Genomic DNA, 12,577 nt, shown 5'->3' with positions numbered 1-12,577 from the left:
AACGGAAAGTTATCTTATGCATTACTTACACTGTACACTTACACTATATTTAGTTTATTGAATTTCATAAAACATTTCATTAGAATTTATGTTCTAAGATGGTTTTAAATATTTACAGTTATTTACAGAGGGAACCTTTGTGCTGCATCTTTCATGAAAACAGAAGTACGTCTCGTGTAATATATAGTCCCTATATGTTGTCTCTCCTGTAATAGATAACATTTCTAGATGTGCTAATTTTAACAACTTTTCAGAGAAATATATAGTCTGAGCTGTATCCCAACCATTCTTCAAAGATATATGATCAATAATAGGAGAGAACCATCAGTTTGAAGTAGAATGCTCCATTCGGATTTTGAAAATTGTGTTTTGGCATGTGGTCATAAATGGAGTGATAACACACAGAAAGCTACCACAGATGCAATGCTATCACATATTTCCTAGCACTAGGGATGTATACCTTCCCAAAAATCATTATGAGACTTATTCACCCCATCGGTACAGATGACCCCAGATTTGGGGTCCTGGCTCACGGCCTATAACAGCCCTCTCGCTCCTACTAGCAGGCATTTTGTCAAGACAACCTACCGCTAGCTGCAGTCAAGAAAACTACACTGAACATATGTGCATCTATTTCCGCGTGTCGTAGCACCGCCCAAATCGCGCAAAGCATTGTGGGACATGGAGGCATCAAATCATAAAAATGTAATCAGTGGTCGGTCGGACAGATCTGTGTGTCCGAAAGGTGTGTACGAAGCCTAAACAAAAACTGCTTGCACTTTAGTCGATGTTTCCCCCTCCCTCGGTCTGTTTTGTTGAGAGCGCGGTTAGATATAGGGAGGCGAATGACAATGACTGACGTTTATAGTCAAATTAAAATTTCAGTGGTAAGATAAAGATCAAAAGTTTTGATTATTTTGATTCAAAACAATGTTAACTTATATGCCATACACATTCACATCCTATATAGGCGTTTCTTTGGCCTATAGTCTGACTATAAAAAGGAGTAGATGAAAACCCCTTGGCCAAAATTAACGACGACCCAAGAATTGGCTTGGGAGTATAGCCTAAGACACATGACACACACACACACACACACACACAATGATGATCCTCGGCTCTAAGCTAATTACCACATACCTCACTCAGAGTCAATGGGGCCAAACTGTCAACCACATCACTAATTACTTATCTCCTCTCAATCAATCAGGCCCAACAACACCGTTTCAGTCATGCCTTGATAAGGAGTCAAGGGATTAGCAAGTCAAATGGTTTCACTGGGTAGTGTTGTTGCTTTCTTTTTTTGTCACAGGAGCCTTGAAAGAGAATGGGCCTTTCTCACATCAGATTTGCAGGGCAGCTAACCTCCGACAAAAGCATAATATATACACAAACTCAGCTCCTTCAGGTCTTCACACACACACACACACACACACACACACACACACACACACACACACACACACACACACACACACACACACACACACACACACACACACACACACACACACACACACACACACACACACACACACACACACACACACACACACACACACACACACAGAGAGAGAACACGCACGCACGTTGCACTATTGTGCACTTCAGGCTCTCTACTTACAGACAATGGGGGAACTTGACTTGACACTTCAAAGCATATTGCTGCTGTCAAGTCAGCCGTCATTCTCAGCCGAGGCGGGTTTCTGAGTCAGGGTTGAGTTTTTTCCTTCTTCTTTCTTTTTTCGGGTGGGGGGTCGCCGTGGGGTCCGATAGGAGGCGGACAAGGCGTCCTCTGTGAGCTTGGGTCACCCTATGGTGGCCGTACGTAGCGCTGGAGCTGAAAGAGCCGGAGTGAGTGGGGAGGCCAGGCCAGGCCAGGCCAGGCCAGGCCGAGCACAATAGCCGATGCCCCCGCTCCATTGTCAAGGACAGTTACACTCTGGAGATGTTGCTGAAAACAGGTCACCCCGAGGTCAGGCCCATGAATTGTTGGGGCTCTGGTTTGCCGTGCTTGTGTGTGTGTGAGAGAGAGCTGAGCTGGGGGTGGGGGTTCTCAAAGGGCCGGACAGGGTGGCGGGGGGGCCCGACATGCAGAAAACAAGCACGCACACAGACATGCATTTTCAATATCTTGCTCTACCCTCCACCATCCAGCACATGGCGGCCATTTTAAACACCCCCTACCCCCCCTCGCTTTCTTTGGCCCCTGCTCCCCTGCCCTTGCAGACCAGACTCAAATTGGCCTTGAAAATTCCTATGGGATGTTTCAAAAGGATCATCTCAGATGTACACTCCAACATTTGCACATGTTCGGACGTGTACTAGCCTTTGTATATAGGCTACATGTACATATTTATTGTCTCCACCAGGCCGAAGGCATGGGGAGAGAGTATGTTTTGCACTCCGTCCGTGTGTGTGTGTGTGTGTGTCCGTCCGTCCGTCCGTCCTTCCTTCCGTCCGTCCGTTACCAGCTAATCTCCGGCACCGTTAACCCGGTCGATGCCAAACTTTGCACACACACTCCCTGGATGCCAACGATGAACCTCTGCCCCACATTTTTCAGAACGACCTGTTATAGCGCCACCATGAGGCAGCTTTTCACATGTTTTACCTAAAACTGCACCGATCTGCGTGAAACGTTGCATGCACACTCCCTAGAGGCCAAGGACAAACCTTTGACCTGCATTTTCCGCATCTGCCTTTTATAGCACCACCAGGAGGCCGACTTTTGTAAAACACATTTTTTGATATTACTTCTCCAGATTCTGTCCAAAAATCTCACACATCTTTACACAGTATCTCTATGGTCATGTGCTCAAGTCGGATCTGTCCGATATTTCATATTCCATCCTAATTGGCTATAATTGGCTTTCACAGTTTGCAAGATTGCCCCGTTTTGAACAAAAGCCTCAAATCATGAACGCAGCATGCAATTTACGTGAAATCTTTCACACACTTTCTTACTAGGCTGAGGAATATATCCCACCCTTTTCACATTGGCCTGTTATAGCGCCACCAACAGGTTGATTTTAGCAAAACACATTTTTGGAACAAAATGCCTCAAATCATCCAATTACCATCAAAGGCAAACATGTTTATATTACTCCTAAACATTTTGCCAAACATCTCACACAGTCCTATCCTCCTGGTGGAGACCTGTGCCCAGAAGGGCACTTTTTCTAGTTATTTCTGTACACATTGTAATGTGTATCCTCTCTATGCACAACCTTGCGCCCTGTCACTTACAGGCCCCTTTTCCACCGGTTGGTTCCCACCGGTTCAGTTCTTTTTGGTTCTTAGTCCATGAGCCAGAGCTCCAAAATTGGAACGTTAATTATGAATTGAGTGTGCAAAACCATACCTACTGTATATTAGATTGTTATCACCATGACACTTCCCCAATTGATTACTTACACGAAGACAATGATTTATTGTTTTACAAATTTTACATTTTTAAACATGCAAATGAGGCATTATGTAGGAAAATATGCAAAATACTCGAAAATATGAAAAAGCTACTGTGGAAGGGTTATCATGTATTCATTTACTTGTATTGATCCTATAAACAATTAAATATAGGTCTATATAGGTCACTTTGAGGTGAATCATGGATGTATTATTGTCTGTTCTGTAATTTGTCATGTACGATGTACTGTAGCATTGAAGTGTAATTTTATTTCGGCCTCTTGGCCGGTTTCCACTTGAAAAAGAGACATGAAAAAGAGTGTTTTTACTGGTTATAAATAAAAAGGTTGAATAAAAAAAAAAAAGTAAGAGCAAAATGGCCACTGCATGTGAATATAGTCAATAGACGCTGACAGCCCGCCTCAGTGAGACCGTACTTCCTCTTTGAACCTGACCATATCCCTCTGAAAGACAATTTCACGCACCGTTCAGTGGCGAACAATGGCTTTGAATTTCTCACTCGAAAAGTGCGGGACAGAGTAAATGAGCCAGTGACACTCGCTCCGCGTCTCCCGTGAAGCAAACAGCATGCTCCAATACAGCACGGGCCCGCCTCTCTTTCTCTCGCCCTCTCGCTCTCTCTCTCTCACACACACACACACACACACACACATATGCACATATGCACACACGCACACACACACACACACACACACACACACACACACACACACACACACACACACACACACACACACACACACACACACACACACACACACACACACAGAGAGAGAACAGTAGACGTCTCTGATAGAAAAAGAAAATCCCTACACAATTTGCACATTGTTTGCTTTCCTTCACAAAGTCGCCCAAGGAGTCAGATGTCACTGGCCTCGTTCTTCATCCCCATTCGGGACGGTAAATTAGCGGACCACAGAAAGACTCCGACGGAGGTATTCTATTGGGATGGGCAACTTTGACGATGGAGGGGGCCACTATATTTCCACACTCACTCCAGAGGGCCACTATATTTCCACACTCACTCCAGAGGGCCACTATATTTCCACACTCACTCCAGAGGGCCACTATATTTCCACACTCACTCCAGAGGGCCGCTATATTTACAAACTCACTCCAGAGGGCCGCTATATTTCAAAACTCACTCCAGAGGGCCGCTATATTTCCACACTCACTCCAGAGGGCCACTATATTTCCACACTCACTCCAGAGGGCCACTATATTTCCACACTCACTGCAGAGGGCCACTATATTTCCACACTTACTCCAGAGGGCCACTATATTTCCACACTCACTCCAGAGGGCCACTATATTTCCACACTCACTCCAGAGGGCCACTATATTTCCACACTCACTGCAGAGGGCCACTATATTTCCACACTCACTGCAGAGGGCCACTATATTTCCACACGCACTCCAGAGGGCCAAATTGCATATTACTGTCGTAGCAAAATAGACGATCTACAAGCTTTAAAGTAAGTAAAAGTTAGGTTTCAGTATTGATACTGTTACTTAAGGGGAGGGGGGTGTTGGGGGCCGAGAGGCGCAGGCAGCGTCTATTGTGGAGGCCTTGCTGCCTTTGAACCGGGAATCAAACGGTACCAGCTCTTCATCAAAAGCCGTCCATTCTATTGCTGATTTGGAGGAAAAAGAAAAGCTTTCTGTGTTATTTATTATGCTGGGGGGAAGGGGCGGAGGGGAGAGGAGGGGGCATCAGCGCTTTCACAGGACAGCGATGATGCTGGGGACATGATGAGCCTCTGAGAGGCCTCAGTGTGGAAGCTAAGCTTCCATTCCTCTGTTGTCTGCCCTTACAGCCTCCTCCTGCTGCAACCAGCCAGTCAGGGTGTGTTATATGTGTGTGTGTGTGTGTGTGTGTGTGTGTGTGTGTGTGTGTGTGTGTGTGTGTGTGTGTGTGTGTGTGTGTGTGAGAGCTCATTTCTCACCTCTGACAGGGGAGATGGGAGGCAGCACGGCCCAATCCTGCCACCCCGCCGAGGCAGACGGCTGGGTCAGCCTGGCTCCCCCTCCCCAAGCCGAGCAGGGAGTGGCGGTGTTCTGTGGACTGGGGAGCGAGGCAGAGGGGGTCAGCCTGTCTCCCCCTCCCCACTCCCCCCAACCCGAGCAGGGAGTGGTGGTGTTCTGTGGACTGGCGGGGCAGGACGACCAGGTGGCGGAGGGAGAAGGCAGCAGGTCGACGAGGCCGGAGGAGTCCAACGCATCATCAGCCCATCTGAAAATAATATGTCGTTCCATGCAGGGAAGCAAAGATTTGAGTTTTTTTTTAAACGTACGCCGTGAAAGACTAGTAGTCTAATAGTCAAAAGATGTGTGCCACATTTTCACGATTTTTCAAAAATAGCAGATCTACAAGCTTGTATATCTGCTGTTTTAGATCGGTATAGATCCGAAGTAAACCTTTTGTCGAGGCCGAGGTCTGCTGTGTATGCTGCGTCTTGGTGCTGGAGACCGGTGGCCACCGCCGCCTCTTGATCGAGGTCGGTGTTTGTAGATTTTGAATTGTTCTCGGGTGGGTTTAACTGAGAAAGGACACCTGTGGCCGGGTCAGGTGGGAGTGGTTTGACCTGGTACGGGAGGGTGGGGCCCGGGGGGGACAGCCGAGTAGAGGAGCAGTGGATCTGAGAGAGGCGTGAATCTGTCCCCCCGACATCTGCTGTAACAGGAAACAAAAAAAGAGACATCTTGAATTATAATAGCATCAACATAGATAGATATATACTTAATTTGTCCCTGTGGGGGAAATTGGTTTGCGGCACAATCACAAAATGACAAAAATAAACCTATACACACGCCTCACACATGTGCACGTCACAGACATGCGCAGAGCAAGTTCAGTCAGGAAACTCAGTGCAGTTGTTGGCGGCCTTTCATTGGGCCGCCTCAGCATCACGTTCTCATTCACATGATCCACTCATCCAATCACACACTCATTCCATTGTCATAACGGCTATTTAAACTGGTAGTTTTCACTGCTAAATCTGCTTGCTTTCTGCTGCACACTGATACTGCTGCGCTGCTGTCTGCTTAAACTTTTGCTGCTCACCCTCCTCCACCCCAGCTACCACCTGTCGTTTTGGATCTGCTGTTTAGGTACAGGGATGTAGCATTGCCAGACTAGCAAATGATGCAGAAGGTTACACTTCCAGTAAAAAGCACAGTAAAACATTTGGAGCATTTTGTTGTGGGCATTAAAAGATACAAGAACAATGTCTTTAGTGCTTATGAGGTCAGCCCACACAGAGCCCATCTACGGTGAAGCACAATTCCATGGTATTTAAATCTGTAACACGCATTGCGACATGAGCTTGTAGATCGGCAATTTTCAAATGGCCGAAATTAAGTGGTAGGCCTATTAACCACATAAAAATCTACAAAGTAACTAGTAACTAGAAAGTTTTCAAATAAAAGTAGTGTAGTAAAAGTACAATATTTGGATACGAGATGTAGTAGAGTAGAAGTAAAAATATTGTCAATTGGAAATACTCAGGTGAATGAATACAAAAGGTAGATCACCTTCTACCAGTAGATCACAGGTAGACCACTTAACATGCCCCAGAAAAAATATATAATTTAAATATAAAAAAAAAGTCTATATTTTTGGCATTTACCACGTGACTTGATTGACATAAACAATGGGGGGAGCGGTGCAGTGTGTGTGTGTGTGTGTGTGTGTGTGTGGAGCGGTGTGCACCGCTCAAAAGGCTACGTAGAGGGCACGTATCTTACCAGACTGGACACTGCTGCTGCTGCGGCGGCCACTGGACAGGTCAGTGCTTCGGCTGAACTGGCTGGAAGGCGGGCGGCTGAAGTCGGATAGCGAGGAGCCCTCGGACTCGGCCCTGATGGAGACCGGTGGTGAGAGTCAACGTTATTATAGTTAACTAAAACTAACAAAAAAAATAAAACTAAACTTAATTTCCGTCAACTGGAACAAAATAAAAACTAGAAAAGGAAAAGAAAAACGATAACTGAAACTGTATTGTGTTGTGTGTATACAAAACTAACTAAAATGCCCTTAGTTTTCATTTTTGTCAATTTATTTATAGGCTTAATCTTGTTTTTAAAGATCTTTGCTTGTGTTTTTATTACACAATACTTACTTACTCTGGCCCTTTTCAATCCTGCACCTGACTTATTCGAAAGGTGCAGGATTGAAAAGGGCAAAAAATAAGAAAAAAATGAGAAAACTAACACTACAACTAATAAGAACTAACCTAAAACCAAGCGTTGTCACAAAAATAAAAACTAAATAAATAAAAACTAGCAAACCCTATAATGAAGAACCCAAATCTATTCTAACCTTGGTGAGAGTTCTTGGTCCTCTGGACAGACGGAGGAACGGTCCTCCCAGTCGTCCAGGTTTTCTGGAGTTCTAGAGGAACGCTGCGGTGGTCCTTCTTTCCTTTCTTCATCCTAATAATTGTTGATTTTGACAGCAACATTTTTTATTTAGTATTTTAGTCATAGGTCTTTTGAATAAAATTCCATTTAGCTCTAGTCATATTTTAGTCATCTGAAATGTTTTACGTTTTAGTCTAGTTTTAGTTGACTAAATACATAAATCTACAGTTGATTTGGTCGACTAAAATGTATTTTGGCCGGCCGTGATGCTATTGAAATGCCTGAATTTATACTGTGCCGAGTCTGCCGACAATAGCCGATCTACAAGCTTGTATACGTAGATCGGCAATTGTCGGCACAGTATAAAAATCAGTGAGAGTGAAGGGGGGTTAGAATCAGTGAGAGTGACACCTGCACACAACCAAGCATGAAATGACTTGTCTTTTAGTTCTACTGGATCTCTTCTCCACTAGTACCTCCTTAACATTTTAGTCTAGTCTAGTCATCATCATATAGCTTCGTTTTTATCTTGTTTTCGTCGGTGAAAAAAAGGGTAGTCGATGGATATTTTTCATCACAGTTTTAGTCGACGAAGCCAACGCGGCTTCGTCCACATCCGTCCTCCTCTCCTCTGTAGCAGGTTGCGGGGATGACGGAGGTACGGGGTGACGGGGCGTGATGATGATGCGATGGGGTGGTGTTGTTGGGTTGGTTGATGGTGGTGATGGTGGTGTTGGGTTGGTTGATGTGGACCCAGGAGGAGGAGGAGGAGAGGGGGTATCATGTGACACCGGAACACAAGGAACATTCACAGCACAGCGCCCCCCTTTGGCCAAACCCGCCTCGTCCTGCTCAGCACTCCAGGAGGGAACTATGTAGATGAGTTAAAAAATAATAATAATAAATGGAGGTGTTCTTGAATTATGACGAGACTTTTTTTCAATGATTCATTCCACACATATTACAGTACCATATTCACAGAAAATTAATACTATAAGTTATTTAGATAGATAGAGAGATTGTGAGATCAACAGATCTCGACAGACAGACAGACAGACAGACAGACAGACAGACAGACATTTTTAGTCACTTCAAAGAAAAGATACTTGATCACAGACTCAATTTATACCATGGGTACTGGGTCCAGAGTTTAACAATGGCCATTATTCAGCAATATTCAATGGCAAGAAAAACAAAACAAAGGGGTTTTCTGCTGTGCGGTTAACGTGGGGGGAGGGGGGGGTCTATAAAGGTATTCATCATCATTTAAAGCTTGGGGACGCGCCGGGCAGAACCTGCCAGTGACATTTTCGTTCCCACTTTCCTATGACGTGCAGCGAGGCAAACACTTGTTTCCCTGCTGAGTGTCTCGCACGCGCACGCACACCCACGCACAGTCGCACACGCACACACGCACAAGCACACACACACACACACACACACACACACACACACACACACACACACACACACACACACACACACACACACACAACACACACACACACACACACACTTGTTTCCCTGCTGAGCGCGTCGACCACCGGACAAAAGGCAACAAAACAAACGTCCCCTGCTGAAGCAGCTGCCCAATTCCCAACATCATATTATTCACAGTGGCAGTGGTGGAAAGTAACTTAGTACATTTACGTACAATATTAAAGTACAATTTTGAAGTATTTGTACTTTCCTTGGGTAATTCCAATTTCCAATGCTTTTTCTTGTACTCCACTGCATCTCGAATCCAAATGTTGTCCACTATTGTACATTTATTTGAAACCCTATACTTTGTAGATTTTTATTATTATTATTATTACAGAAAAACATACACTGACCACTTCAGCCCTATTATACATTTTGGCCATTTGAAAATAGCAGATCTACAAGCTCACAATGCGCCGCGAGCTTGTAGACCAGCTATTCTCAAAAGATGTTTTATAAAATTGAAAACTTGAAATGAGACGTTCTGCACAATGAGTACTTTTACTTTTGCTACTTTAAGTATATTTTGATGCCAATACTTTTGTACTTTTACTGAAGTACATTTTGAATCCTGGACTTTTACTTGTAACGGAGTATATTCCAGTATTGATACTTTTACTAAGTAAATTAGTATTAAGAAAAAAGTACCTTTTCCACGCACGCACGCACGCACGCACGCACACGCACACGCACACGCACGCACACACACACACACACACACACACACACACACACACACACACACACACACACACACACACACACACACACACACACACACAATTACATATTTCCTTAATAATTTAAACCATATTAGATAATGATATAGAGCGTTGCAGTCGCACCCTTTCATGACGACGCCAGGCCCAGGAAATAATTCCCTCAAAATATTTATTTAAAGTCCTTTTAAGCATCGTAAAGTGTTGTAACCTGTCGTTTTCTTCTTCTTTCTAATTATTTGTTCGGCCCGAAGAATTGTGTTTGTTGTCATGATTTCTCACAACTCGAGTTGGCTTTGTATGAGGCTTAAAAGGTCTTTAAATAAATACTTTTTGAAATGTCTATGATGAAAATGAACGGGGAATCATTTCCTGGGCTGGTATGGGGCGGGACTGCGACGCTCTATTGTGTTGTTCTCACACATCTGCATCTGCGGGACCCCCAAATTGATATGTATTCTGACGCGGAGCGCCATCTGAAAATAATTTGTGCCAGCCAGGAACCCCCAGTAGAGAATATTTGTGTTTAGATTATAAAAAATATAAAAAATGTTAATAATCTATCTATAATCTATCTATAAATGCACCAAGTCTCTATGTATGTACGTACGTCTGTAATCCACGTAACTCGAGAACCGTTCGCCCCACCCACTTCAAATTTGACACACTTGTTCCACCACAGTGCCCGGTGTTGAGTCCGTCGGACAGCCGGTTGTCCAGAACCAGCACCAAAGCCTCTGCCCAGGCTCTGGACAGGGCCGAAATTAGCCAATTGATCAGACCTGATCACCCCATATATCTCCATATATGGAGCTGATCTGTTCTGACATCACAATGATGTTCTGACATCACAATGATGTTCTGACATCACAATGATGCGCACGCAGCCGCCTGTTTCCGGTGAGACCCTGCATGGCCAGAAAAGGAATACAGAGTACACACTCGTCTCACACTATACAAATCATTGCATAACTGGGTGTGCCATGCATGCATTTCCAATCATTCACGAGTAGGCCGGTGCCCAACGGGCATTGTTCTAGTAATAATAATAATAAAGAAAATAGTATAGCTAAAGCAAAAGTATAAAATAGGGTTAAAGTGGTTACATTGATTTTGATGCTGCTATGTTAACTCATTTTGTTGAAACCCCATGCTATTTTTCTTTTGAAAATAGCAGATCTATAGGCTCACAATGGCATTGTGCAGTTCTTGTAGATTGGCTATTTTAAAATGGCCGAAATGTAGAAAAGGGCTGAAGTGGTTAATGTGTGTAACGCAAAAAATAATAATAATAATAATAATAAAATAAATCCTTTTTTATGGAACATTTTACATTTAACTTAAGTTTAAGTTTAGTGATGGTGTGACAAAAAAAAGATGTTTAGTGTTCTGGGGTTACTTCTTCCAGCAGTGGTGGTCTAAGACAATGTGCTCTTGTGTCCAGGGGGTCTGACTGCCACAGAGAGGAGTCAGCATATTATGGGGTGAGGACATTTCTGCACAGCGCCTCTCACAATGCCCTGCCATTCCCATCTGTTACACCCGCATTCACGTGTGTGTGTGTGTGTGTGCGCGCGCGTGTGTGTGTGTGTGTGTCTATATGTGTGAAACGGGGTGGTGTGATGTGCATATGAATGACATGTGTCAAAGCGCAAAGCGCACGCACACACACGTGTACGCACGCGCGCACACACACACACACACACACAGGCCACTCTGTGGCGGACGGCACAGCACGTTTCCTCAGGGACAGCAGTCGGGGGACAATTGTGAGGAAGCCAACCGCCATATGGCAGAATAATTAGTATTAGGCCCTGGTTCTGAGAAATACGCTCCCTCCCGCAGCCCACCCCCCCCCCCCCCCCCCCCCCCCCCCCCCAACCCTCTCCCTCCGCACATCGCGCACACACACACACACACACACACACACACACACACACACACACACACACACACACACGCACGGCAGTGCCCTGCCGCGTGGCTGAGGAGAGTGCTAGCTGGGACAAAATGCCTTCACATCACATCAGAGCCCGCCGCTGCATGGCTCTGTCTGAATGGAGCAGCAGGTCCTCCTCCTGATCCTTGGACCACCAGGAGGGCGGCGCTGTGGGGCACTTCCTACCTCCTCCTCCTCAGCCAGAGAGGACGTGAAGAGATTAGCGCAGTTTTAGAACGCAAGAGAGAGAGAGAGAGAGAGAGAGAGAGAGAGAGAGAGAGAGAGAGAGAGAGAGAGAGTGTGAGAGAGAGAGAGAGAGAGAGAGAGAGAGAGGGGGGGGGGGGGGGATTTAAGAGCTGACGAGGGGGTGGCCACCACATCCTTCAATGACTCTGTGAGTCGGAAGGACAGACAACACAATGGAACTCGGAGAGGTTAATTAACTTTGTCAAAACACGTGATATCACGATAGAGCCGTAAAGATCTTCTGTTATGGGGGTCCCTGCAGGCATATCATTTCATTTCAAATGGGGGGTCCGTCCGCGTGCTGATAAGTGTCAATTTGGGGGTCCTTGACGTGAAAAAGGTTTGAGAACCACTGGTTTATTAGCCTGGCGCGGCCAGACTCATAGCTCATAACTCATAG

At 45.1% G+C, this 12,577-nt stretch overlaps 1 protein-coding gene across 1 annotated transcript in view; it reads right to left on the bottom strand.

Moving 5' to 3' along the window:
• LOC306916733 (uncharacterized protein) overlaps positions 1-12,577 on the bottom strand; it is a gene marked incomplete at both ends in the record, with an annotated part of 88,564 nt that overhangs the window by 54,205 nt on the left and 21,782 nt on the right. Inside the window, 5 exons of the mRNA XM_079494751.1 lie at positions 5,376-5,662; positions 5,848-6,103; positions 7,177-7,289; positions 7,751-7,863; positions 8,370-8,662. Of these exons, the coding sequence (XP_079350877.1) occupies positions 5,376-5,662; positions 5,848-6,103; positions 7,177-7,289; positions 7,751-7,863; positions 8,370-8,662 (1,062 nt within the window). The remainder of the gene's footprint in view (positions 1-5,375; positions 5,663-5,847; positions 6,104-7,176; positions 7,290-7,750; positions 7,864-8,369; positions 8,663-12,577) is intronic.

Source organism: Electrona antarctica (genome assembly GCF_951216825.1).
Source record: "Electrona antarctica genome assembly, chromosome: 23".
In the NCBI taxonomy this organism is placed as follows: Eukaryota; Metazoa; Chordata; class Actinopteri; order Myctophiformes; family Myctophidae; genus Electrona; species Electrona antarctica.
Note: the sequence above shows the minus strand (reverse complement) of the source record. Positions and strands in the feature narration are given on the sequence as shown.